Source organism: Embiotoca jacksoni, unplaced genomic scaffold, assembly GCF_022577435.1.
Source record: "Embiotoca jacksoni isolate LCO1_2020_lvr unplaced genomic scaffold, fEmbJac1.0.p SCAF_49, whole genome shotgun sequence".
Classification (NCBI taxonomy): Eukaryota; Metazoa; Chordata; class Actinopteri; family Embiotocidae; genus Embiotoca; species Embiotoca jacksoni.
The window spans coordinates 2,058,929-2,085,989 of record NW_027185402.1 but is presented as its reverse complement, the minus strand read 5'-3'; the positions used below and the strand labels follow the sequence as shown (position 1 = coordinate 2,085,989).

Genomic DNA, 27,061 nt, shown 5'->3' with positions numbered 1-27,061 from the left:
TTTTTTTGAGAGAGAAACCGATTGTCTCCGCTGATTAATATCCACACTAAATAGAAATCAAGGTATATATGAATGTCACTGGTGTTCACGGTTCACACAGCAGACATGTTGACCTGTTCTCCTGTTGCTAATAGCATTAATTAAGCCAGAATGCTATTTAAGGGTGCCTTCCTTACTGTCATCAGTTACAGGCGTGGTCACGAACAACAATTGACAAACACTGGTACCTTTTATTGAATACCCTTATATATTATGTGCAATAGCTTATTATACAGGTGAAACAAGCAGCTGGTTTATTGCAAGGGGAGACTGAGTTGGCGCTTAATATTTTGATGAGTTACTCTGATAATGTCTGAGTTAGCCTCGGGTGATTGTCAAATTAGAGACTCTGACATGTTAATTAAACATTTTACTTTCATAGTTGCTTGTTAACTCCTGTAGGGGAAAAAAAAAAAAAAAGTAATGTAATTAAATAAAATGAAACCCTACTCATGAGTGGGAGCAAAGAACAGAAAAAAAAAATTATTGGAAAAAAAAAAAAGAATAAAATAAGAGAGATATGGATCCAGTTATCACAGATTTGGTGTCTCATGTCACTAAGCCGTCTCAAAACAATGCCGACTGCGGAAGGCCTGTGACAGGCAGGTATAAAAATACAAAATGCTGAGGCTGCCTAGCGCTGAGCTAAGAAGTTTTTTTTGTCTTCCTTTCTTTCTTGTTTCAATCACTTGTCTTTTCCAGCATTTGGCTGAGTCAGACCTCCCACATGAAAGTGGCGTATTGTGAGAGTGAGAAGGGAGTTATTGGGTGGATAAGAGGGAGGTAGAAGTAAAGATATAAAAGAGGGAAGGGATTTAGTCAGTATCAGCTCTCGGAAAGCGGTTTGTATCTCCCTCCCACTTGTTGAAATGAGTTCTTACAGAGTGACCCTGATCCGTCCTGCTCTCCTCCGAGGCGCTCAGCTACGAAAACAAAAAGTTCTGGGGATGGCAGCACAGGAGCCAAAGTGCAGATCGTCAGCTTGGTGGTATCTACCAGACCAGCCTCTACCTATCATAGCTTCCCTGGAGGTAAAAACAGTGCAATTATAATCAGAGCTTTGCTATTGTGGTGCTTTTCGAGGCAACGGACTCGTCCCAGTGTGAATTTGAAATATTCCATTTGAACTAACAGCTCATATTAAATTTGACAGCACTTAGCTGTTTGAAATGGAGTGTATAATCATATAAACACGGGCAGAGAATTCGGCTTTTATCAGCAGGCCATGTCCTTTTCGAAAGAGCCTAAAAAAAAAGTTAGTTTCCACTTGTATTAAAATTCACAACATGTACCAGTGATTACACATGTATGGTTATGCTTTACGATGTACTTGGGTAGGTGCACATTAATTGTATACGTACGAATAGGTGTAAAGTATACGTGCATGTGGTTGATGTGCATCCGAGTTTGCTCTCTAATATTTAAGTAGCAGAAGAAACAATGTTCTGATCAAACTGAAATGTTTAAAACCATCACATTAGCAAAAAAAAAAAAACACCTGTCATCAGACACCAATTAAAACTGATTTGAAGAAACTTCCGACAATTTCACTCAAAAAGCAACAACGTTAGAACCGCAAAGTAATCAAGATGTCCATCTCATCGAGTCCAACATGGCTCAGTGTAGTTTCATAGAGAGGCACCCCACGTAAATCTGAAGGGTTATGAGATGATTGAAGGGAGAGAAAAGAAGGAAGACATTTTTTTTTTAAAAAAATAGTTTTTTAGTTTTTGGACCTTTTTGTTTAATCTTTGATTTGTGGTGGAGTTTTTAACAACTCATACGCCTTTGAACTGCAATACTGACTAACACACTGCTTTTTGTAAAATGTCCAAAATCAAAAAGGTTTGAAACCACCGGTTTACTCTTTAACAATGTGTTGTATTTTAAAATAGTGTCATTTTATTCATTGTGTTGAGTAGAAGGCGCAATATTTCTCATCAAATTGAAGTATTCAAGTAAAGCACAAGTGGCTAAAAAAAACCAAAACATTACTTGTATATACTTGAGTAAATGTACTTAGTTACTTTCCACCACGGTGCATATGCATTAGTTTAGCGCACACATTTGCCTTGTTTGCCATGTATTGTCGTGTATACAATATAAAATAAATGCAGTTAGTCTTCCTCGGAATTTATCATCATCTTATTTGGTATTTGTGCAAGGAGAATGAAACTGCCATCGCGCACATGCGCAGTTCACTTGACGGTAACTTAAAGGAAACACCAAAGTTTTAACGCTCAAGAGATAAAACCCGAAGGTGAAATGGGAGAACGGTTTTTTTTTTTTTAAATGTTTTATTATTATTATTATTTGACTTTTGCCGGGAGCCCGGGCCTGACGTCTGCGGCCTAGGAGTCACGGGCGACCAGCAAGCGGCGCTTCAGTCCCGGGCTCAAGTCTCGGGCGGCTATCGCCGGGAAAAAAAAAAAAAAAAAGAAAAGAAATGTCCACAGAGGATCGGGTTACTCTTACGCCCCATCTTTAAGCCCCAGTCTGTGCGCGCCGTTCAGCCGCAGGACGAACGGGAGCGCACGGCACCGGGGACACTGACCGCCGGGGAGCTGTGTGAGGCTCCAACACTCACGTAAGTGAAACACTTTCTTCACACTTGCTTCGCTCGAAGAAACGTCAAAGTGAGCGTTTTAGGGATTGAAAAACGGCAACTTTGGGCTCCTGCACCAGTCGGCTTTGTTGGCTACGATGGAGCTAATGAGAGAGAGAGAGAAGATGGAGGGGGGGGGGACAATATGATATATTCAGAGACGCCCGTTGTCGCGGAGGGTCAACTGTTCGCCAGAAAGCCGGGATTTAAAACGCTTCAAATGTCTCTTTTCAAGTATAAAGTCTCGTCTGTGTTGGTGTGATTAGCCACCGTGGGTGGGTTTGTTGGGGGGGGGGGGGGGGTTTGTTGTTTTTTGGCCCACAAAACCTGTGATTCCTCCCAAACTTGTTTCTCGGAAGCCTGTTGCTTTCTTGCTCCAAAGATGAAGATTTGGGGAAGGAGGAGGAGGAGGAGGAGGAGGAGGAGTTGAGAAAAGCGGATTTGTCCCGAGTGCTTTGGCGACTATATTCAAATTACTACCAAAGGAAGCTGACTTGTATTCACCGGCCTGCTGGTAATAAACGCGTAATTAGCGCAAAGAAGTACCGGACGGACACGTACTCGACCGACATTGCTGGGTTGTTGTTGTTGTTGTTTTTTGGTTTGGAGAGGGAGGGAGGGAGGAGAAGGAGGGAGGGGAGGGAGAACTGCACGATAAACTGAGAGCCTGTTGTTATTATTAGCTATTTGTGGATTATCTACGGCGGCAAATGCTACCTCGAAGCTAACGTGTTTTCGGCTGAAGTCCGGGTTGTTCCCGGGGCCTCCCGCGGAATCATTACCAGCCTCTCGGATACGCGCGACCTCAACCGTGAACCTATATTTCCAGTGTATTTCAGCAGATACCGTACCCCCCCCCCCCCCCCTCCCTTCCCCAGTTGACCTGAAAACAACACCACGCAGACACGCCTGCAAGATCACCCTGGGATATCACGGCAATTACCGCGGAGTAACGCGCGTACGCGTAAAACAAACCCCCCCAAAAATAATTCGCTCACTGTGGAGGGGCGTAAATGCACAGTGACGTAAGCGCACGCAACACACGTATAGAAAACCGGTGTGTTGCGGCTATTCTTAGCGTCCACACAGGGCTTTCAATTATCTGACCAATCTCCTTTAATCGTGTAACGTCTCCTTGAGTGATGTCATGCTTGTTACAAAGCGCCACATGCGAAGTCAAGTACGGCTCCTTGCGTGCGGGGATCGACGGCTGATCGCACCTCAAAAGGAAAGGACTCCCGTATGAAAGACCACCATCCAGCACTGGGGTTTTTTTTTTTTGTTTTTTTTTAAAGGAGGGGAAAGCATCAAGGCAGCAGGAATCGCTCTGAAGTAATTCGCTATGAAGTTGCTTTTCTGAGTTAATCAGAGCCACTCTGGCGACGGGATGTTGATCCGCGGTCTACCTCGTGTCATATATTACTAAACATCTGACAGCAAGAAGAAATTATAATATATCTTTTAAGCTGAAGAAGATGTAAACTTTGCATTCAAAACAAAATAAATGCATACACACACACACACACGTTACATCAAAACTCCTGCAACTGGATATTTAAATTTAGATATGAGCAGGGTGTTATCCTATTTTTTGAAATAACTGATAAGGCTGTCCGCCTGCATGAGATTATTTATGATCAGGGTGTTGTTTTAGGATGAAATATGGCTTTAGGTGTCTATCTGATAAGAAGAAAATGCATTAACGCCAGCTGTGGACACGTTGCACATTATTCAAAACAACTTCCAAAGTTACTTAATATAAATTGCCGGGTATTCATGCATCAATAAGAGTGCTCGTCCAACATAAGAGAACTAACAAGCTGCAGTTGGATGTGCTCAAACAGGCTCACTCGACTAGGACAGGTCTTTAGCATCAACCGTGATGCTGAAGTTTGAACCCTTCTCAAAAGATAAATATGGGCCTGACGGAAAGGAAATAAATCTATTTTCTCTTTCATGTTGACCTTTCGAATAGAGGATATTCAAGAAAGTTGGATTAAGAGAGGAGCTCTTTCTACTCTGACTTCCTGAGTGCATTGGAAGTAAATAAATGTGTGAATAAGTAGCCTCATATTCCGTCTTCTGACTGCAAAAGAAAAATACATAACTCATCATATTGGTCATTTTTCAGATATCACGTTCATCCGGACTTCTAAAAATGATAGAAACAATGGGTGAGTAATATTTTTCTTTGCTTGTTTTATGCCAGCCAGATACACCTGATTGAATCCGTGTTATTAAGGGTAGAAATTGAGGTTGATTAAAGTATAATCAACTTTATGCCTCAGGCTTGTATCCACTGTATCTAAAATGCTCTTTCTTTCTTAATTATATCCATAATTGGACTGAAACAGGCCCAGCTTTAGTGTCATGTGTTGACATGATAGCAGAAGTTTGAGTCCAATAGCAATACTCTGTTTAATTAAGTTTCGATACCACTATAATAAATAAGATGAACGTTTGATCTTCATATGAAAAGGAGTAGTTTTTGCAGAGGGGTTTGGTGTAGTCAGCTGGGCGTCCGTCTTTGCTGGCACTGCATTGCACATTTGGCTTAGTTTTCTCAACCAGCGTAAGAGGCACTGGATTCAGTTCAAGGCCTGTGGACTGCCAATGTTGCCATATCTGATAATGTTGCCATAAATTTGATTGTTTGTTTGTCCCTGTAGATATTTATTTGTCCAACTGTCAAGCTTGAAGCCAAATTGGTGCTGCCAGCCTCTTTCTTTAAAGCCGCAATCTGTGGTCACTCTCAAGACCGGCATGTTGACCGTATACCGTCAGCTGTAATGTGCAGGTTGGGTTGCCTTGGCATCATAAGAAATGAAGTAATTTGAATTCAAATTTTGATCTCATATTCTTATAGCCTTTGGAAATATCCAATTTGATCAATGGGGGAAATTCGATCATATCATTGTAATGCTTCTGCTCAAGCGCCACCCTATCTTTTGGAGTGCAGACAAACACACACGCATGCCACGGTCCGGAAGGAGTCCACATAATACGTACTGAGCCACGGGTGATGGCAATGATACAGTTCCCTGCATAGAACCAATGGCGAACAGAAAAGAACAAAACAAAAAAATCTGCTGAGGCACAAATGTTTTTGGCTTGTTTACAACCTTTGTTCAAACAACATAGTGTCTCAGTGCAAAAAGTGCTTTGGACCTTGCTCACGCCCTATTAGGTGTTAGTCACGGTTGGTGAGCTTTAGAAATTGCTTCATTTTGGCCGAGATGACGTCTGGCCGGCCCATCCTCGCTAACAAGCCACTCTGGAGTTACTCCATTGTCGGGCTTATTCAGGGTCCAGCAAGCAAACCGTGGAGGGCTTGGTCCTTTTTTTTTTTATCTTTTCCTTCTGATAACCAGTCTGTGCTCCTCTGCAACCCACCATTGACCCTAAAGGCAAAAAAAGGGAAATGTTGCTATTCTGAAAACAAACAGTGCGTTGAAAATGGATTTTTCTTTTTCTTTTGTACAAAATCTGTGGCTCCGTGATTTTGATATACTAAGGTCTGCTGAGCACCAGTAGGCCTTAGCTAACACTAGGTTGTGATATGAGGCTCTCTCCACTCTTCCTTTGGGCTTCAATTAACATAAAGCAATACGTTCAAGGCATCCGCCAAATGCGTATGGAGCGTTGTTTCTTTTTAAAAGCACATTATTAAAGGAACAATTTAATAAGGCTATCCAAGTGAATAAATAAGGTCATATCCAAACGTCCTTCCCAGCCTCACTATCGCCACCCATGTACTGATAAAGCCTCTGTCCTCATCACCTCTCCTCACCTCTTATCTCTCCCACGCCTCCTCCTCCCTGCGTCCACGCCTCCGCTCTGGCCGGCGCTGTCACTGAAATATGCGACGGCTTGCAGATACACAGCGTGCCTTGCAGGCAGTGGAGCGTCTCCAGGCCAAACTGAAGGAGCGGGGGGAGGTGCCCACTGAAGAGAAGCTCAGCCTGCTCAAATCAGTGCTCCAGAGCCCCCTCTTCCACCAGATCCTGGCGCTGCAGAAGTCTGTCCAGCATCTCAAAGATCAGGTAAACTATTTGATTGTATCATTTCCCATAACTTTTTTTTTTTAATAATATTCTCAGACTTTTTTTTATTTATGTTAATTTCTGTCCACGGTATTGGTACTTTCAGTATTGATCTTCTTCACTGCTCGAGATTGCATTTACACAAGCCTCGGTGTCATGGATTATTGAATAACCACTTTTTATCACTCGACTTTTAGCATAAGAACGATGGAATATTTACTATCCTAGGCCTGAATGAGCCGGAGGACTGCGTGAGCATAACGTTAAAATCGGAATAACGATGAAGAATACAAATGAGGGATCCGGGGTTCCCAGGATGCTAAGTTTATTTAGAGCCCTGCATTATTAGTTTGTAAAGCATAAACTACCATAATGCCAGATGGCGGGATCATACATCATTAGTACAGATATGTCTTATAAACATTGGTAGGCATATATGACGAGAAATAAGACCTTCATTGTCTATTTGTATTGCTGTCACTTCAAATGAGGAGAGGTTGAGGCAGGAGGAGGAACCATTTACACCCATGGCTTAGCTAGACTGTTGAAGCTGACACATTAACTATCCATTAATTCAACTTGCCCACACTGAGTGCAAAATTGAAAGCAGTATAACAACTACAACATGCTTGTGCGGGTTAGGGTCCATTTTTTTTCTTTTTAGTACCTTAAAAAACTGTTTATTATTATTACGTTTTACATGTCTGGTGTGAGCAGCGAGACTGACTCTATGGTACAATGTATATTACTGAATTTACTTTACTACTGAGAAGAGTGTGACAGAATTTCACCAACCGGGGGGAGGAGGGGGGGAGTAGCTTTTGTTAGTGGTTACGTGACAACCATAACATCCTCAAGAGGCTATGAGGTGAATCTGACACTCTTGCATGACCTACACCTCAGGGTTGGGATAGCACGTCAGCCTTCATCTTCAGGAAACCCTGGGCGACCTTACTGATTCTTTTTTCTGGCTCGCGTCAAGACACCAAACCCATCCTCTTTCAATTCCCATCCCCAATAGTGTTTGCAGCTCTGGCCAAATTGCTGTCAGGGTTCACACAAGCCAGATATAATATGGGTACATGAGCAGAGATAGTTGGTCTAAGTCGGGAACTCTTTCCCGAGCTGATTCTCCCCATCGAGAATTGGACTTTTGAATGGAAGGAAAGAGCTCTTAAGTCACAGTGGAAAGGGGCCAGGGTAAGCGGTTGAGAAATACAGACGAAAATATGCGAGCTATGCAGTGGGAGGCAGGGATGCTCCAGCTTTTTACCCCTTGTGGAATTTAGATTATAGAAGCCCTGGTGGCATTTTTTGAGCGCTTGTGATTTAACTTATTTCAAAAGAGGTGCATTTCTATATATATGTGTGTGTGTGTGTGTGTGTGTGTGTGTGTGTGTGCGTGCTGATGCATGTGTTTTGTTTTACTAAGCAAAATTTATCAAGCAGCCATTCATCATAGATTCCCCTCAGATCTTAAATGGACCTATTCCATGTTGTAACAATAGTAAAGAGACATATTTCAGAAAAAGCAACACAAATATGAGTCTCTTATGTTTTCATCAAGCTTCTAACCCCCAACTGCACTTGTTTGTCCCCCTAAAGGGAACCAATTTGGAGAGATGGTGCTTTTTGTGTTATGTTCCGAGACAAGAGCCAGACACACACACACACACACATACACACACACACACACACACACACACACACACACACACACACACACACACAGTCCGTCTTCTGGCTCTGCTAGTTAGGCCTTGCTCAGCTCATGTCGCTATGGCGACAAGGCCCCACTCTCCAATGAGAAAGAGGCCGCTGTGTGAAGTGGGGCAGAAACAATTTCTTAAATGTGCAAGAACCAAACTGGAACTTTAATCCTCTTAGCCAGGCCCCAGCTAACAAAGCTCATGCATGAGGACAGCAATTTAGCAGCATGCTACGCTAACTTAGCCCGGCCCGTCGGGTTTTGTTTGCATCGTGCAGCACTAATGTCCTGTCCAATGGAGTTTTGTTTCTAACGACTAATCTGGGGCGCTATATAAAGGAAGCATAATTTACAGTACATGTTTTCCAAGCTCTGAAAGTTGTACAGTCAACTTCCTAATGCAAGTTCACAAGGACAGCTTTGGTTGGCAGTGCCATATGCCAAATGGAGTGTTTATGGAATTATTGCTCTGCATTATGTCCGTCTTTTTGAATCCAATTCAGACGGTCATAAACATTACGCCCTTTGGCTAATGAAATCGAGAAAACACGGTTTTATGTAGTTGTCCTATTCATGTAATTCATCTGTCACGCAAGTAAAGTCATTGCAGTAATTAAAACCCGAGCATATTAAGGCATCCAGATGGCCAGTGACGCTTCTCCCCCACCATGGTAGAAATATTGTATTTGGAGCCTAGTCATTGTTGGAACATCAGCTAAGAGCCATTATCTCCTGAAGGATTAGGCTGCCATAGATCCAGCTAATCATGGTGGTATAACAAACGATCTGCTACCCCGGTGGTTTTAGACACCCACATTCAGGGTTTTTGTGTCTGAAATTAAACCTACCAAAGTGTTTACATTCACAGTAGGAATGAGTTGTGATGCTTTGCATTTAAACTTTGAATTGTTTTTGGTTGGATTAACGCCACCCACGGTCCCTCTGCAGAAACTTCAAAGCCGTTATGTAACCTTCAAACTTGTAATGGAGGTCAAGTGTCACTCTCAATCTGTTCTTTTCCTCCACGGCGTTATTGTATACGTGTATTTCGGTGAAAACGCGTACCAGAAGAATCCATCTGCACCTTTCAACCTCACTGACTCCCGTGTTTTGTTTTTCCAGGGGAGTGTCCCGTCGTCACGAGGAAGTGACCTCAGTGATCACGGCACAGCAGTCAACCCCAACGGCAGTCATGTTTCCTACGCAGACATATCAGCTGCTCCGCACATCAACAGCAAGACATCATCTGAAGAATTTGAACATATCATCCACTCCATGGCGCAGGTATAACCAACTGAAGAGGAGGCAACTCCTGCGAAGTTTGCTTCCTATTTGTGAATTTAACGTGATAAATATAGTGCTATTTTGTCCAGTGTATTGTTGAGGCCCCAGTAGATTTATGACTCCGTTTTTTAATATTTCGCTGACTAACACAAAACCATAAATAAACAGGAACATCCATTTAAAAAAATAAAAAAAAAGTCCTCTTACTCACACCAAACATCAAAAGACTGATAAAAAATGACAAGTAACGACTGCACACCTGGCATTACCATGCAACCTGTATCTTATATGGATTAAGATGTTTTTCACTCGAGGCACTTCAAATAGACTTCTGAAGGCCCGACTTTCGCTTTGATGCCATAGTGAATCATCACAAGGCCAAAGTTAATGTGCTTGTGTGTGTGTGTGTGACACGCAGGGGCGTTACGTGACACATGTGGAGCTGCAGAAGCCAGTGTCGGGAGGTCTCGGCTTCAGCGTGGTGGGCCTGAAGAGCGAGAACCGCGGCGAGCTCGGCATATTTATCCAGGAAATTCAACCAGGAAGTGTCGCTCATTGGTATGTAAGAAACAACAAACCAGGAAAACACTGACAGACTTAGAGATTGATTCAAATTGTCACAGCTTTTGTGCAACATTTAGGGCAATTGTGTTGAATTAGAGAAAAGGATCGAGAGAAGTGAATTTCAGGCGGTCCGTCCGGGACTTTTGCAGATTCTCTAGGGATGTTAGGGAAGTGGTAAAATTGGCTCGTTTACATGAAATACCAGAAAGTCACTTTTCATGTCTTTAAAACGTCTCAAGTGTTTTCCTGAATTGTATTGAAAAATAAATGTAAATTTTGAGCCTTTACGTTGCAGTTTTTATGGACATTTGGCCAAATCAAGCCAATTTAACAAGTGCAAATAAAACAAATGATGAGTATGCCATTTACAATATAAAACAAGGAAAGAGAACAGCAGAGGCAGTGATATAACTCGCTGCACGACGTCCTTCTCTCTTCATGATCTGATACTGCGTGCACGTTGTCCCTGCAGCGATGGAAAGCTCAAAGAAGCCGACCAGATCTTGGCCATCAATGGCCAGCCTCTGGATAAGACAGTGACCCACCAGCAGGCCATCGGTATCCTGCAGTGTGCTTCAGAGAGGGTGCAGCTCACAGTGGCTCGAGGGCCAATACCTCAGCTGGCCAGTCCCGTGGTGTCCCGCACGCCCTCTGCTGCCAGCACACTATCAGCCAACTCCAGTGCGGTACGAACACACTCGCATACTAATGTGCAGACAAACCTCTGCTCGGAACTTTTGATGACCTGACGCAATGAAAGCTGCACGCACACGCTCGCTAACGCGCGTGATACACAAAGGCAAATTATACAACAAGTAGTTCCGACCCAGCGATCTGATCTGGTCAACTGTACATCTGGAACGTGCTCTAATCACCGTAAAGCACACCCTGCTCATCACTAGAAATGTCACTCTGCCTTCTCAATGGGAAAATAGAATTGGAATTGAATTTCATATAATATGCAGTATAATGTTTTACTTGCTATAGGTCTATGAAATGTGACCCATTTGGTGAAATCGGGTCTCTTTTGGTGCTTTTTTTTTTTTTTTTTTTTTTGTGGCTCCGAGCACCCGTACCGTAACACCACAGATAGTCGGGCACGTAAAATGATGGCGGCGGCTAGCTAGACCGTTTTGGTTTTAACACATGTATTTTTTTTTTTATTTTAGCACTGGGTCACGAGTGTATCGATATCTTCTTTCAGCGGATATCTTAATTCCAACGAGACTGAGCTAGCTGAGCAGTTTAGTGTTTCTACTTGCTGGAGTTATTCAGTTTGAGAATCCATCTCCAGAAAGCAATAAAGCGGACGAGATCTCGTCTCTGTTGCTACGTCGTTTAAGGGTCGGACTACTTCCCGGAGTGGTAAACATTACACACATTACATTCGCTTCTGCTGATGCGACCGATTGCTTTCCAGTTGTTCGTCTTGCTCCATCTGTTTTATGACTGGATAAATTCAATTTATGAGTTTATTTGCATTTTTTTTTTCTTCACTTTTACCTCTCCTAGTGGCAGCATGTGGAGACAATTGAGTTGGTGAACGATGGCACCGGTCTTGGCTTCGGTATTGTCGGAGGAAAGACCACGGGGGTTATAGTCAAAACTATACTTCCTGGGGGGATAGCTGATCAGGTGATTGTATTAATGCATCTGTACTTCCTTTAGGAATCGGTTCAGGTTTCGCATTTTTCCGGGTTGTTTATACAGTAAAAAAAAAAAAAAAAAAAAGTGACTTCTTTTTTTGTATTTATGACACTTTAAATGTTCTCGATCCAGTAGACTCCCGTCAAGTGAGATTTCACGAGAACGACTTAATTGCAAGCAGGCACAGAATGAACTGTCACTTATTCGCTGATTTCAAAGATACACATGTTAAGAAACTAAACATACTTGTTCTACCTCAGGATGGCCGCCTGCGCAGCGGCGACCACATTCTGAGAATTGGCGAGACTGACCTTTATGGCATGGGCAGTGAACAGGTGGCTCAGGTCCTCAGGCAGTGTGGCATCAGGGTGAAGCTGGTTGTCACCAGGGGTCCTGTGGACGAGAATCCCTCTGCTGTCATGCCTGTGGTGCTCCCCACTGTCACTGAACAGCAGGTAGGTGGGGGCTGTTTTTCTGGGAACCTAAAATACAGCAGGAGTTCGAGGCAATTTATTACCACAAAGATACGTGTCATTTCAAAATTCATCTCTATAGCGAAGCAGATTCTCAACGATGTGAACAGCTTCAAAATGGCGATTGATTGCCATCTATGACGCAAACTCAGAGTTAGACACATATATTCAAATCTTCAGACTTAAAGTTCAGGTGCTTCAACTCCACTTTTATCTTTTCTTACGTCGTGACAAGCCTGGATAAATGGATGTAAAGACAATTGCAGGTTACATCACCCGAGTCACATTTTGAAAAACAGATAAAACTCAGCTCTATCTGAACATGAATGAATTTCAGTGACTCACGATATGAATGAGAAACGTCATGTTCCTTTGATCGTGAGCGCTTCTTTTTATCAATCAAAGTTCAATGATGTGTTTTGCTGACCGTGAGATGTAATTGGATGACGACCGTGCCGTGACTTGCCTTTCTACTGTGATCAAATGATTCATACTTTGCTTTTGTTTAGTTATCAGTGGATGCTGACCTGCTGTTCCCGTTAACCTTTGCACAGGACTATGAGGAAGATGAGGCTGAAGCATTTGATGTGAACCTTACCAAGAACGCCCAGGGACTGGGCATCACTATTGCTGGCTATGTTGGAGATAAAAATTCAGGTAAGCAAATGCTTTTTTAGGATAGATGGTCCTTTAAATTGAAGTGTCATACTGATGTATATTTACTTCTGTGCTTCACTAGATACGATTTCAATCTGCAGGAATTAATATTCTTATAGCCTAAAAAAAAAACATTGATCGAATTTGTAATGTCGAAGGGGGTTGCTCATGATGAACTCAGTTCTCCTGAGTGTTTTAGCATCTTTTAGCTTATTGTTTCCGTTTTTAGGCCTCGAAACTCGGCTCTCATCAGCCCTGTATCAAGCTGTCGTTTCACTTCTTTGAACCTTTGAACACTCCTTCAACTCCAAACGGATGACACACAAAACTTGTGAAAAGGTTCACATTCATATAAATTGGAATAGGCTGTGACAATAGACAAACACAGTCTCTAATATGTTACAGTTGTGTTTTAAACTTTTTTTTAGGCAGAGGAAGTCAACTAGTGCAACTTTTATATTAACCTTATAATATGTCTTCACTTTTATTCGTTTAAAATATAGCAATCAGCTACAATGTAATGGAACACCGCGCAGCCTTTCATCATATATTTTGTATATTCAGTGAATTAAATCATAACAATATGTCTCTCGTCTTCAAGGTCAGAAAAAGTGCACTGGTTTTATAAAAAAAAAAAAAATGTGTACATGTATAAAGAAACATGCCTTCTCACAACAACTTTTATCATAAAATTGAAACATCTGTTTGCTTTTGTCCTCGGGTTTTATTTAATGTCGTGATTCATGTTTATGTTCCTCCCTCTTTAATCTCTTAACTTGTTCCGACTCCTCAGAGCCCTCTGGTATTTTTGTTAAGAGCATAACAAAAGACAGCGCCGTAGATCAAGATGGCCGTATTCATGTTGGAGACCAGATAATAGCTGTAAGTTCCCCAATTATGCTCTTTGTAGCTATGACTATTTTCTCTGTCTTCAGTGGCATGAGGTAAAATATGCAGTGAATCTTTTATATTATCTATCATAGAGATCACATTTACTCATTTAGTCAATGGAGGGGAATTATGAGATGCATAATTTTGAATAATTCACAATTAACTGATAGTGTTTTTTCTTGTGACTGTGAATATAAAAGAGTCTTGAATTAGCACACTGAGCAATTAAGTTTTGAATTCCATTACTGCAGGACATTAAAAATTAAGTTGAACTGTAATTTCTTGCATAATTCGAAGCACGAGTTCATACCGACTCCTGTTTTCCTAAAGTTCTTACAAACTCCTGTTTTGTTCAGGTGTGCATGTGTGAAGGTGTGCCTGATTTACTTCTGTACTTAAATGCAAATGATAATGTGCTTTGAGACTCCACTTAAGAACTTAATAACACATTTAAATGCCAATGAATTATTTAAACATGCAGCTTTTACCTGCCCGAAATGATCTAAATAAATAATGTAAATTGTTAAAATAGATGGGAACACCCAGGTGCAGCAGTTTCCGTTTGTGAATGTGTGCTGGTTTTTATTATTGACTGCGTGTTATATCAATTTCATCTTAAACAAGAATATAGATGGCAGTTCAGCACACTCAACAATGTCCAGGCAAGCTGCTCTGCCCCTTGTTTAATCCGTAGGCTCACAAATGGTCGCCCTCTGCAGGTCGATGGTGTAAACATCCAGGGATACACCAATCAGCAGGCAGTGGAACTGCTCAGACACACGGGCCAGACAGTCCACCTTAAGCTGATCCGGCGGGGCTTCAGGCCTGACGAGATCCCCCCTGCCGTGGCCCCCAGTGTCACCATCCTGCCCCCGTGCACCACCATCCCCACCACCACCACCGTCATGAGGGAGCTGGAGCTGGAGAGGCAGGCTGAGGAGGCTGCCCAAGGTAGGAGGGATAAAGAGAGAGAAAATCTAATGAGGATAGAAAAAACACACACACACACACACACACACACACACACACACACACACACACACACACACTCCTTGCTAGTCATCATCCTGTCAACAAAAAAGGGGTCATTTGATGTGTAAATGTGGCGTAGACAGGATTTTCATGATGTAGTCAGGAATAATTTCCATTCCAAATGGAGATTGCTGTCACTTTTCATTACAGTTAAAATACAGAACTTTCTCCTGTCAAATATGAAAAATGTTGTCTTGAGTTATATCCTAAATACAGCCCAAAAGGGTGTCATGGTTGTGATATAATGGATTATACAACGTGAATGTGGGCCCGCAACAGAATATCTAGCCGACATCTTTATTCTGCTTCAGAATTTGTGTGTACATTTTTTTAAGCAACCATTTTACATTAATGTAAATATTGAAAAATGAATTGCTTGTTGCCAGCTAAAGGGTTCCTCCGAACAACAGCAACAGATTGAGTACTCCCACGTTACTGCACATTTTCACCTCAATGATGGACGTGAACTTAGTGTGGTGCTACCCTTCGTTGCTTTCATAATAGCTGGTGGAACCTAACAACCTTCTTTCTAAGGAAACAACTCAAAAATTCCCATCATGTTGTTTTGACCTTGAACTTAATGACTTCTATTTTATTTAGCAATAAATTACCATATGATGCACAACATCTGAAATCCTTTGAACCAAGAAACTGACAGATTTACACACGAGGTCTCTATGTTCTAACTTCAGCAATTTTCAAAATACTGACATCACACAAGATGGATGGGAAGCAAACTGAAAGACTCTTGTCTCCAGCTGCACTGACAGGACCTCCAGGCTATCGCAGAAGCAAGAAAAGCAACTTGATCGATGGAGACTGAAAGTGATTAGATTTGGCAACAGGAAGTTGTAGCCCAAAAACCTAATGAAAAACTAGGCATTAGCATACATTTAGGAGACATATTTTCTTGGCTGCTCTGAAACATCTAAAACAATCAAATGAGTTTTGCACAAGAAAGAGACTTCTACAGTTGACTACACCAGGGCATCAGTGATCGTCTCTGGAGCTCCCTGGGTGTGAAAAGAGAACAGTTTGGTGATTAACTCGGTTGCGTTTCAGCTACTTTATGGGCAATAAAATACTGTATATTTTGGTGCGAATGGTTAATAAATGGTTGGGATGATGGCAAGTAATTTAACTGCTTACTCAGACTGTTGTCAAGTCAGTTTTAGGGTTGTTCTTCTTCCATCTCTAACTAGCAAGTAGTAGATTATGATGGCACTTGCTGATGTAAAGCACACGTCATGGCTTGCCCAAGTATGGAAGGAGTCATTTCATGGGTGAGCAGTTCTGCGCCCCATGGAACCCTCAAGACATAAATTGTGGCACGAAGTTGTTTACATTTTTTTTTTACCAGGATCATTTGATAAATATTTTAAGTCCGAGTATGTTTATGGGTAACATCAGCAAGGACATTTACCGTATATACGTTAAAGACAAATAGGGTAACAAGACAGGTTCCTCTTCTAAACCGAGAGCGATTAAGTGACCAGGCTTTAAGACGGTTTCTAAATAAATTCAACATCAGTGTATATTTGCATTTTTTTTTTTTTTTTTTTTTGAATGCATGTCTGCCGTCGGGGAGAGGAGATTGCGTTTTTGCCATTAGCTGTATGCCTATACTGTCTGTGTCGGTATCTCAACTGTTCATTGTGCGTTTACAGTCGCCACCGATGAAAAGCAGCTCCAGACAAAGAGTGAAGGATCTGATGTCAGCCCTGTCACGGATCAGCTAACGAAAGACAAAGATGGTAGGAGGCTGCGATTCTTCTCCCAAGTACTCCAGCAAAGATACTGGGCACACATGTGACAGATAAGGGCTATTGTTGACAGGACCACACCAGACTACAAACACACAACAGGAGGAAATACTGAAAGGGGTGCTGCTGTTAGGTTCAGAGTGCAGCCGTTTCAAACTATTTAATAGGTGCAGATAAAAGTTTACCGCTCCTACTTGAAGTACTTTGCATAGGAACTGAGGGTGCGTTCCAAGTCGTGAATGGTTTGACTTCATTTCATGTTGTTGTGTATATTAACAGAAGTACTTTGTATTGTGTTTTTCAAGGGTTGACGGTAACCACTCTTGAAGAAGACGAACTAATGACGAAGTGGCAGGAGATTCTGGGACCAAGTAATGAAGTTGTAGTAAGTTTGCTTTTCATTGTTTTTCCAATCATACTCAACACCACTAAGTTCCCGAAGCAGTGGCTTTATACTGGCAAATATCTCAAAGGTGATGCGCTAATGGGGACGTAATTCGTTGTTTCTGTGACAGGTGGCTCAGGTGGAGAAGTTCACAGAGAACAGCGGTCTGGGCATCAGTCTCGAAGCCAACAGTGGGCATCATTACATCCGCTCTGTCCTTCCTGAGGGGCCTGTTGGTCGTTGTGGCAAACTGTTCAGTGGAGATGAACTGCTGGAGGTAAAGGGTCACTTGACTGAGACAAACGTTAAGTTTGTTGTTCATATTTACGACCGTTTAAATTTTTACAGGTATTTCAAAAAACATTCTTTTGACGGGGCAAGAATGGTTAACAGTCATTAGCTTTATTATAATACATGTACAGCATAATGCTTGTATTAGTTCCGGAGATTTAAGTATTTAAATTTGCCATAGAAGTTAGTTCAAAAAGACAAGTTTGGAAGGTATTGGGAATTATTACTGCCCAAATATTTAGGACACGGCAAAGGCAAAAGCCTCTAGTGAGAATAATAAAGTAAAAGTATAACTTAGAGCTGCATTCATTGACTTCTTTATATTAATAATGGATTTGGTGGTTGATGGGTAATGTCAAAGGAGTTGCTTGTAGCAATGATGACATTTGAATTAACACTGAACGCTGCATTTCTTTCGGCTCTGCAAGGCGTCCGTGCAGCTTTCAGAGATGTTTTGTATTCATGGCAGGCAGCTTAACTGTTTTAGTTCACTCTCACCGTTGTCTTTTCCAGCTTCAGCGGGAAGCTGTTCTCAGTGAAAAAGTCGAATAACTACTGTGTTCCACATGTACGCGTGTATCAGCAGCCAGAAGACAGACATGACTCTAAAATAATACTAACACTGCTCCCTTTCTGCTTTGATAGTCAGGAAATGTGACCATGGATTTGACATAAATTGATAAATAAATTGATTAAGCCAATACTAACCTCCCCTCTGTCAGGTCAATGGTATTTCCCTGATTGGTGAAACCCACAAAGAAGTAGTGAGAATCCTGAAGGAGCTTCCACTCTGTGTGTACATGACGTGCTGTCGGCCTGCTCCTGACCTTCAGACTGATATGGATGCTGGCCAAGCAGAATCAGAGGCTCTGTCCACGGCATCTAAATTAAAGGTACCACATTTGCATTGCTACCCGACAGCACATAATCACACGGCGGAACGTTTTTTTTTTTTTTTTTCTCGATTATTTTCACAGGCACATTTGTAAATGTTTAAAGTCAAAACCAAGCATAAGTGATCGAATATTTACCTTAAAAACAGGCAGACTATATTATTACAGAGTATTGTAGCGGATGACGAATATAAATCGTGTCGTAAACTCTCTGCCTCTCCTTGACAAGCGGTGATGTATCATGAAACATGTTTCCCTGCCCGTGCATATACAGCAAGGGTATATGATTTGAAAGTGATACTCTTTAAGTACCCAACTTAAGTTTCTCCCTTGTAAGCCATCAACTATTATTAGCGTAGCTTTGCTGTCAATCGCTCCATTGGCTTTCCGCACTGCCAGCCATGATGGATTAAGACGAAGTGATAAGCGAGGGAAGCTAAAAGTTTATTAAGACCAATTCTGGCAATACCTCAGAAGTAGCCAACAACATTTCCGAGAGATATGAAACATCAAAAGCAGCTTCCCTTTGGGGAAGGGGTTTTCATCTCTAGCTTTATCTGTGATAATATACTGAGGCCCGGGCATCCCAAAGATATTTCCTTTTTATCTACTGCCAGAAACCTGAGCCAGAAACACAACTAGAGGGTAGCAGCCTCTGGGTTCAAAATAAAAGTGAGGATGGCATGGTGTTACTTAGTGATTTTGGGCTTCTCCTCTCTCTGCAGAATGAAATAGACCTCAGCAGTGCACTGGTTGCCGAGGACTCAGAGGTGAACCCCTTAGCAGCAGCACAGGATAACGTGACTGAGGAAGCGATAGGGTGTCCTTTGGCTATGTGGGAGTCGGAGATCCAGAATATCGAGCTCGAAAAGGGAGAAGGGGGATTGGGATTCAGCATTTTGGATTACCAGGTGGGAAAACTTCCGAGGACTTTGCAGAAGATTTTGATGTGTGTGTGTACAAATGTTACGAGGAGGGGATTCTTTTGAGCTTGTTTTATAAAAGTATGTTGGTAAAGTTTTGATAGATGTGGCTATATTGTTTATATTTTTGTCTTTGGAGTGCCTAAACATACAGTGAATAGTCATTATTAGCCGAGATTTTGCACATGTTGGAATATTGTTGTTTTCATTATCCACATTGTGTTCCTTTTCTAACATTTACGCAAATATTTCCACAATTAATTAACATTAAATACTCTATATGGCTAATCAAAATGAATTCAATTCCATTTGATTTCCATCTTAAGTTTAAGATGGAATTAGTGATAGTTTACCTGTTGACTTTACTGGCCTGGCTTCACCTCAGGACCCTTTGGACCCCGTCAAGACGGTGATTGTGATTCGCTCTCTGGTTCCCAATGGCATCGCCGAGAAGGATGGGAGACTGTTGCCAGGAGACCGACTCATGTATGTTAATGCCACCAACCTAGAGAACGCCAGCCTGGAGGATGCTGTCCAGGCCCTTAAGGGGGCCAAGCTCGGCACGGTGCAGATTGGCGTCGCCAAGCCGCTGCCTGTAAGCATTAGCATTGGTTATTCTTTCCATTTTTCTCTGCTTTTAAACCTTTCTGAAGGTAGAGTGTAACCTGTGTGTTGGGGGTGAAGTGTAAGCGTATGCAAATCTGTTGGGGGTTACTAAAGAGTTGTATACATGCTTTTGTGATTTTTTTTTTTTTGTTGTTGTTGTAATATTTGTTCAGCAGTCAGGGATTTGTAACTGCACGCCTGAGGTTTTGAGTCAGACAGTCTTTATATCACACGACTTAGTACTCAGTCACGAGGGCTCAGTTTACAAAGGCTTGAATTTTTCATGGAGGGAAAAAGTGTGGAGGTAGGCTGCATGGTTTAACATTCCACCCACTGTTCTTTCAGAGGAGGTGACCAGCCTAAAATGCTCTGTGCCCTCCGTTTCATATTCTTAAGATATTGAATTTTCCAAAAGCACCCACCCTCTTGTACATTTAAACACACCGGGGCACCTGTCAAATATTAAGTCTGTCCGGCGGCATGTTCATTGCTCCGGGAACCTGTGCACTTTGTACGTGATGTTTCGCTCTGCAAAAAAAAACAAAAACAGCTTGCATTCTTTCAGCTGTACCGCTGCATTTCTCTCGTATTGAATCTGCCATTGGATTACTCAGTGAGACCTCTGGGCTGCCTGGGTTAGCAGGATTACAGCGCTGTAGGAAGCCTCTGTGGAGTTATCCAGCTCTCCTGCAGGACGGGGAATGTACTTCTGAGGGGTATTTTGTTGTATTGCCTCTCAAAATCTAGTCTGACTCGTGTAATCCTCCAATATGCCTTCTTGCTTTTCATATATCTGTCTGGGCTGCATGCTCCACAAAATCAATACCAAGAGCTCCTACAAGAGAGAACACACATGAAAAGTTCAAGAGCGTTTTCTATTAATCTTTCAAAGACATTGTGAATGCGTCAATTTCTCTGTTTGACCCAATCTTTATTTCACTCTATAGTTAGTGTACAACATTCTCAATAATTCCTAACATCTCTTTCTATCTCCATTCCATACTAATCTACTAAATTTGGGAAAAATAAGTTTAAAAAAAAAAATTCGAATTACATAAAGCTGGAGACACTGAAAGAATTTCTCCACTTTCCTAGGGAATATGTGGATATTCCCACTCTCCACACCCATATGGTGAGCAGGAAATAACTTCATCATCCACCATCCATTCATTTGACTTCAACAATATTTTGGTTGAAGAAGGAGAGGAAGAAGAACTGACTGAGGGCATCCTTTACCGAGCAGAACCTGCATTGGTTAGTTAGCTTTTTGGGAAAACTGAAAAATCAAAAACTCCTGAAAAGAAAAAACTAATTGTACTTTACATGTAATTTCTGCTTCTGTCTAATATTTACAGAGAGTGCTCTGTTTGTTTGTAATGATGCAACAGTTAGCTTTTATGAATGGCATTGTAACAAATTATAAGGTACATGTTAATGTTGTATTTTGGACATAAATCATTTTGAATTAGTCACATTAGGATCATAGAAAAGTTTGATCATTTCAGCTGTCTGTCACTTGATAGTTCACCAAAGTGCTCGACACTAAATGCCAATTTAGTGCGAGTTGTTTATACTCTCATCCGTTATCACAGATTGACACCAGCGAAGCAGACCTGTCTGATGAAAAGGGGTTAGATCATACTTACTCTGGGATAGAGGACGACACTTTCCAGGCCTCCATGATCGCTCTCCATGGTAGCAGCTGTAGCGCCGACCTGGATTACCTGCACTCGTCCACGCCTAAGGTAAGCAAACATTTCTTAAACATCACAAAGTGTGAGACAACTGAAACCAGAAATCATTTCCTCGTTTCATGCACTTCGTCTTTGTCACGAGCAACACAACGTGGCATGCAGCAATTCCTCTCGGTTTTGTCATCAAGAGCTAAAAGGTCAAGAGACATGTTTCTTTTTTGTCTTTGTTACTGACATTGTTTTTACATGAGCGTTGTAGCTGGGTGCCCCAAGAACAGCAGCTCCCCAAATGGTTATTAAATTATAGGAATATAAACAAAGAAGAGCAAGGGGCAGACAAACAATTATCCTAAGGGTATCTGTGTGCTTCCAGTTTTCCCAACGGTCACAGCAGACCTGATTTGTAAGGCCTTCCTGAGTAATTTAAAAGTATTACAGGCCGGCCGAGAGGGACAGACGGGACAACTCGTGGCATTTTATAGTATTGTGGGATTTCACGAAACCGATTTCAAATGTTTATATGAGACCAGACGGCTCCGTCTTCTTGTGATGATAAGCTCTGGAGAGAGGGGCACAAGTCTGTTGATAAATCTTTTATTTCTTCGTCGCTGACAGTAAATGGTTGACCAGCTTTTCAGACCTGCTGACGGTATCTGAGGAGATATTGTCCTGAGGAATGTGGATGTTTTTGTGTGTTGTGGTCTAGGCCTGTTTACTGAACAGCAATATAAAAGGTCACCAGAGTGTCAGAGTGTCCATTGCTTCCAACAGATTACAGTCCCGCTCTGCTTACCATAAAAATGACTTATTAGATACTGTAGGTGTGCCGTTATGTACACTTTATGAACACTAATAATAATAAAAACTAAAGAAATGTCACTGGTTCCTGTAAATCACTCCTTTTAAAAAGAAAAATAGTAGTATCAGTCTTAGGACTGTGTAGATACCTGGGAGTACTTTTAGTCTGGGCAGCTCATCTACTTCTACATTTATGGTGGTACCTTATTTAAATTCAATATACCCTTTTTCTTGTTTTATTCTACATATCTGCTTTTGTTGAGCCCCACTTGTAATCCATATTTGCATAGTTGAACTTTTTTTTTGTACTTTCGTTCAGGCTCCCAAAGGGAATTTCTCACTGAGATTCATTACCAGCCGGTTCCAATAAAGTCTTAAATGCTGTTATAATAAAACTACATATTGAGCAATTCACACTCAAGATCACCCGGAATTCATGCCATTTTCTATTGGCCACTGTTGACTTCTCTGTGGCACATTACGAGGAGGGCAGGATGGCGACCGAGCAAGAAAAATTCTCGCTGTTGGGCAGTCGTCTAACGAACAGAGCGGGATGCTTAATCAGCTCCTTTGTTTTGTTTCCCCCCAGCTGACAGCTCGCCTCAACTTGTTGGATGAGCATCCCTGCTTTGCAACACCATCCGGCCTCGCAGACGGCACTCAAGTGTTCTCTCCGGAAAAGTCCGCCTCTTACACTCCCCCGAGTTTGACTGGTCACATTCCGGCTTTTAATGCCATTCTGAGCAGCTCTGATCGGTACCTGGCACAGCACCCGGACGAAGAAGACCCAGTGGAGTGCTTAAACGCCTACAGTCCATTCACTGAAACAGAGAGCAGGCCCAATGTCCAGAAGGAACCCGTGGAGCCCCTTCACTACCAGAAGGAACCCGCTATATCTTTTGGCGATATAATGAATTTGATGGAGGTAAAATAACCAGATTTTTGACAAAGCATATTTTTTTTTTGAGTCATAACAAAAAAATGTGAGCAATGGATTTTCTGACAAACTGATGAAGGAGAATTAGTCATCAGCATGCCGTAAACATCAAGAAAATGTCAAGGTCCCTCACAAAAGCGAGAAAATAATCCTCCTTGATCTTTTTTTAAGTGAAATTTCTTCCTTTTAAAAAAAAAAAAGCCTGCGGTCAGAGACTCTATTCAAACACTCGATTAACAATCTTCTCAGTTTATTTGTGTAGAATTAATTTCAAAGCCAAACTGCGGCACCTGCCTTTTTCTCCAGAGACCCCATTTTGTTTATAATCTGGCCTTGCATTTTCATTCAGTGTCATAAATAAGTGTGTTGAATCACCTTCAAGGACGACGGAGCTGGTGTGAACGAATCGGCAGAAGACGGCGACAAAGGGCCGCTGACCTCGGGGAGCAATTTCGAAAGGACTATCACAGTTGTCAAGGGCAACTCCAGCCTCGGTTTGTGTTAATTTCCTCACGTTCTTTTATTTATCCTCTTTATTTATTTTCATCTCATCCTTCACGGAAGCATTAATGAGGTGGCAGGATTGAAAGGCGTATTTGGCCTTTCCTTTTTTTCGTTTCATGTTTTATGAATCCCAGTTTTGAGGCAAAAATTACAGAAGTGATTTTTGGCGGTTTTCCACACAGAAAGGGTAATTCCATTGCTATACCGAGTATTTGCATTTCAAAACCTGCCCTAGGGGCTGCTGCTGGCTCAGAGAATACCAAGTTTGCACTTACAAAACAAATAGGTGTGATGAAGGCACAGTTAAAAATCTTCGGTTCCTTGAAGAAAACAGCCTCTCATTTTGCTTTTAGGTTCTCTTTGAAGGTCTATATTTGGTACTTGAATAGAATATTCTGCAATAATATGTTTGAGTTTTCTCTTTCCATTGTACCTTTTTACCAAATATGATTTTAGTTCCAAAACCGCTCTTAAATAGACCACACGAATTGGTATTTTTATGATCTTTGCGAATTAACTCCCAGACTGAGTTGTTACATAAGAGGGTTTGAAATTTAGGCTTCAACTCCACTGTCCCCTCAAGTTGATAAAGATGAGAACATGCGTGCGGATTAATTGTCTCCCATGCCTCCTCTTCTTCTCTTGTTTAAGGTCGAGAAGTCCCTAAATATATTATGCCACACTCCTCCATTGAGGACGACATGAGCAAGAAAATTTGTCAATACCTCCACAGTTTCTAGGATTGCAAAAGGTTTTTGTGTATCAGAGTTGAAACTGCTGAAAGTGTCTCAATAGATCAAAATGGAGTTTAAAGTACTTGAGAGTCTGACTGATCAAAATTCAAGGTTAGTGCCGAACACTTTTTTTTTTGTATGATCTACCTCAAAGGGATGACAGTGAGCGCCATGAAGGACGGTTTGGGGATGCTGATCCGCAGTATAATCCACGGAGGGTCCATTAGCCGCGATGGACGTCTGGGGGTTGGAGATCTCATCCTGGGCATCAACGGAGAGCCCACCGCCAACCTGACCAACGTTCAGGCTCGTGCCATGCTCAGAAGACACTCTCTCATCGAACCTGACATGGGGTATGACACTGTTAGCAAACAGCAGTGGTGAAGTGCACCATCTGTTTACGCAGATTACTGTGACTCAATAAGAGGACGTAGTATCACTTCAATTTGTCCAATAACAGTGCCTTAATGATACTGTTAATAATGATGTTTTTTTTTGAGCTTGAAAACAGGATGAGTCTAGCTTCCAATTGCATTTGTTTCATGTAATTCTCAGGGCTGTACCAGAACTTTGAATGGATACAAAAAGTGAAATTAAAATCAGGGAAAAGATTGATCACTGGGTTTGTTTGACAAGGCTGGTCAGCTTTTATACAATCATATTTTGTTTGTATCCAATTCTTAGTATTTGGCATTATACAGTAGTTATGAAATCATTGTTTGCTCCGTTCATCTCAAGAATCAACTTTAGCAAAACTTGGACGATGTTTGAAATGTGGATCCAAAATACAGGCTGGGAACATAGACTCAAGTGTTACCGACTGGTTGTATAAACAAAAGCAGGAATAAATTAACTGGACTACATTAGTCCCACCAAAGTTACACTGTGTTGCCATGAAAAAGTTCATCCTGCCCTTTGAAGGACTTCCGTTACACATAAACTGTGTTATTTTACAAGTTCCGCTTGCTGAACTAAACTTGGCAGTTTGTTCGCTGCGGTGCATAAAAGCCAACTCTTCACATTCTAGATCTGCTTGTGCACCCGAGGACGATCTGTGCCCATTTTATGTGTGAGTATGACTAACTTCCACGCTGGTGGCGTCTCGGCGTAAAGCTGCCATCTTGGTTTCCTTCCTCTCAAGTCTCTCCATCTGCTGCCGGGCTTCACTGCAGTCTATTAAAAGAGTTTTATCCAGACAAAGAATTTGAAGGTCAATTCTTCACAAAGAGTGTCAAAACTGTGACAACAGCAAAACATACTACTTTATGGTTTTGGAATTTAGTCACTGAAGATGCTGCTTTTCAAATCAATCAGATGACTCGTTAACATTTTAATTATGCTGTGACCTTGCACTTCAGTATTAACCAGTGTTTAATTCAAATTTGTCTCGTGGCGACAGAACCTAAACCGAATACATCTTAACACGCATATCTGGATAAATCTTGATTGACTGTCACGTAACTGCATTTAACTTTCTGCCTAACTTCATTAATTTTACTTTTGTGACTAACATGATCAACACCGTTTACAACTCCCTCTTCCAACCCCCCGTTTTTGTATTCATCATTGGTATTTAAGCTCTGCCATGTCCCTCACTGCCTGTTCTTAATGAACTGACTCATCCATTTCATTATTTCACTGGGATTCGTTTCCCTCTGTCTGCATGCCATCATGTTCAAAAAAACAAATCAACCCATCTGTTGAAGATCTGTCAGCTCCGCTCAGATGTGTTAATGTGCCCTTCAGAATCAACTTCACTCTGAATTGTTTTGAAATTGGACTAAGTGGGTGTCAGATTTTGTCAGTTATCGTTTGCTTCATTTCTTTGAGTAAATTAGTTGTCTGATCTTTAATTCATAATAGGTGGAACAGATCCCTCAGATTTGTCACCCGTTCGCCGCACAATAGGTGACATCCGGCTTGATTTGCTCAGACATTTAACAAAGTAAACACCTGTTTTGAACAGTCGTATGTCAAGGACCTATATATAATTCATTGCCTTCTCACCTTGTGCTGGTGACAGGAAGACTGCATCAGCAGAGAAACACAGAGTTCAGTTTTCCTGTTGACGTTAAATCTGACAAAAACAGGCTTCTAAATGGGAATGAGCAGATTTGTTTTTCTTTTTTACCGTTTTGTTTATGAAATTTATGTGATGCTTTCATACAAGTTTACACTCAAATGGAAGTTCACTATTTACGGTAAATTACCACGTGCTTTTTAATAAATAGGGGCGTAATTGCCTCCAAGGTGAGTAATGGAGTATAAAAATATTGGTGCCAAATTGTGAAGTTATGGAAAGGTTGATTCATTTATGTGCGTGTGTGTGCTTATGTGTATTGATGTGTGTGCGCGCATGTGTCCAGCATTACATATGTCCCAGCCGAGTATCTGGAGGAGTACAAGGCCAGCCTGGAGCAGGCTAGAGACGATGTCTTCTCTGAGGCGGCTCCCGTTCCAGTTCCACTTCCATCTCCAAAGTACGTCCTGATGCTCACGAACCAAAGTATCTGTTGTCATGTAATTACAGATTAATGCTCTCCTGTTGATCATATTGTCTTTTATTATTCTTTTTTTTTTTTAAGCCCTG

At 41.6% G+C, this 27,061-nt stretch overlaps 1 protein-coding gene across 8 annotated transcripts in view; it reads left to right on the top strand.

Moving 5' to 3' along the window:
* Nucleotides 1-2,391: 2,391 nt before the first annotated feature.
* The window catches only part of LOC138210885 (multiple PDZ domain protein), a 43,975-nt gene continuing 19,305 nt past the window's right edge, over nt 2,392-27,061 (top strand). For 4 of the 8 annotated variants that reach the window (XM_069170234.1, XM_069170233.1, XM_069170232.1 and 1 more), the window contains exons 1-24: nt 2,392-2,626; nt 4,776-4,818; nt 6,521-6,687; nt 9,518-9,679; nt 10,098-10,237; nt 10,716-10,929; nt 11,756-11,878; nt 12,151-12,345; nt 12,918-13,020; nt 13,814-13,902; nt 14,631-14,862; nt 16,611-16,697; nt 17,012-17,091; nt 17,222-17,368; nt 18,105-18,275; nt 19,001-19,186; nt 19,584-19,793; nt 20,900-21,058; nt 21,397-21,549; nt 22,886-23,221; nt 23,616-23,727; nt 24,626-24,824; nt 25,499-25,540; nt 26,838-26,951. In XM_069170234.1, coding sequence (XP_069026335.1) covers nt 4,803-4,818; nt 6,521-6,687; nt 9,518-9,679; nt 10,098-10,237; nt 10,716-10,929; nt 11,756-11,878; nt 12,151-12,345; nt 12,918-13,020; nt 13,814-13,902; nt 14,631-14,862; nt 16,611-16,697; nt 17,012-17,091; nt 17,222-17,368; nt 18,105-18,275; nt 19,001-19,186; nt 19,584-19,793; nt 20,900-21,058; nt 21,397-21,549; nt 22,886-23,221; nt 23,616-23,727; nt 24,626-24,824; nt 25,499-25,540; nt 26,838-26,951 — 3,437 coding nt within the window. In that variant the 5' untranslated portion in view covers nt 2,392-2,626; nt 4,776-4,802. The remainder of the gene's footprint in view (nt 2,627-4,775; nt 4,819-6,520; nt 6,688-9,517; nt 9,680-10,097; nt 10,238-10,715; nt 10,930-11,755; nt 11,879-12,150; nt 12,346-12,917; nt 13,021-13,813; nt 13,903-14,630; nt 14,863-16,610; nt 16,698-17,011; nt 17,092-17,221; nt 17,369-18,104; nt 18,276-19,000; nt 19,187-19,583; nt 19,794-20,899; nt 21,059-21,396; nt 21,550-22,885; nt 23,222-23,615; nt 23,728-24,625; nt 24,825-25,498; nt 25,541-26,837; nt 26,952-27,061) is intronic. The other 4 variants (XM_069170236.1, XM_069170237.1, XM_069170235.1 and 1 more) reach the window with 4 other exon arrangements.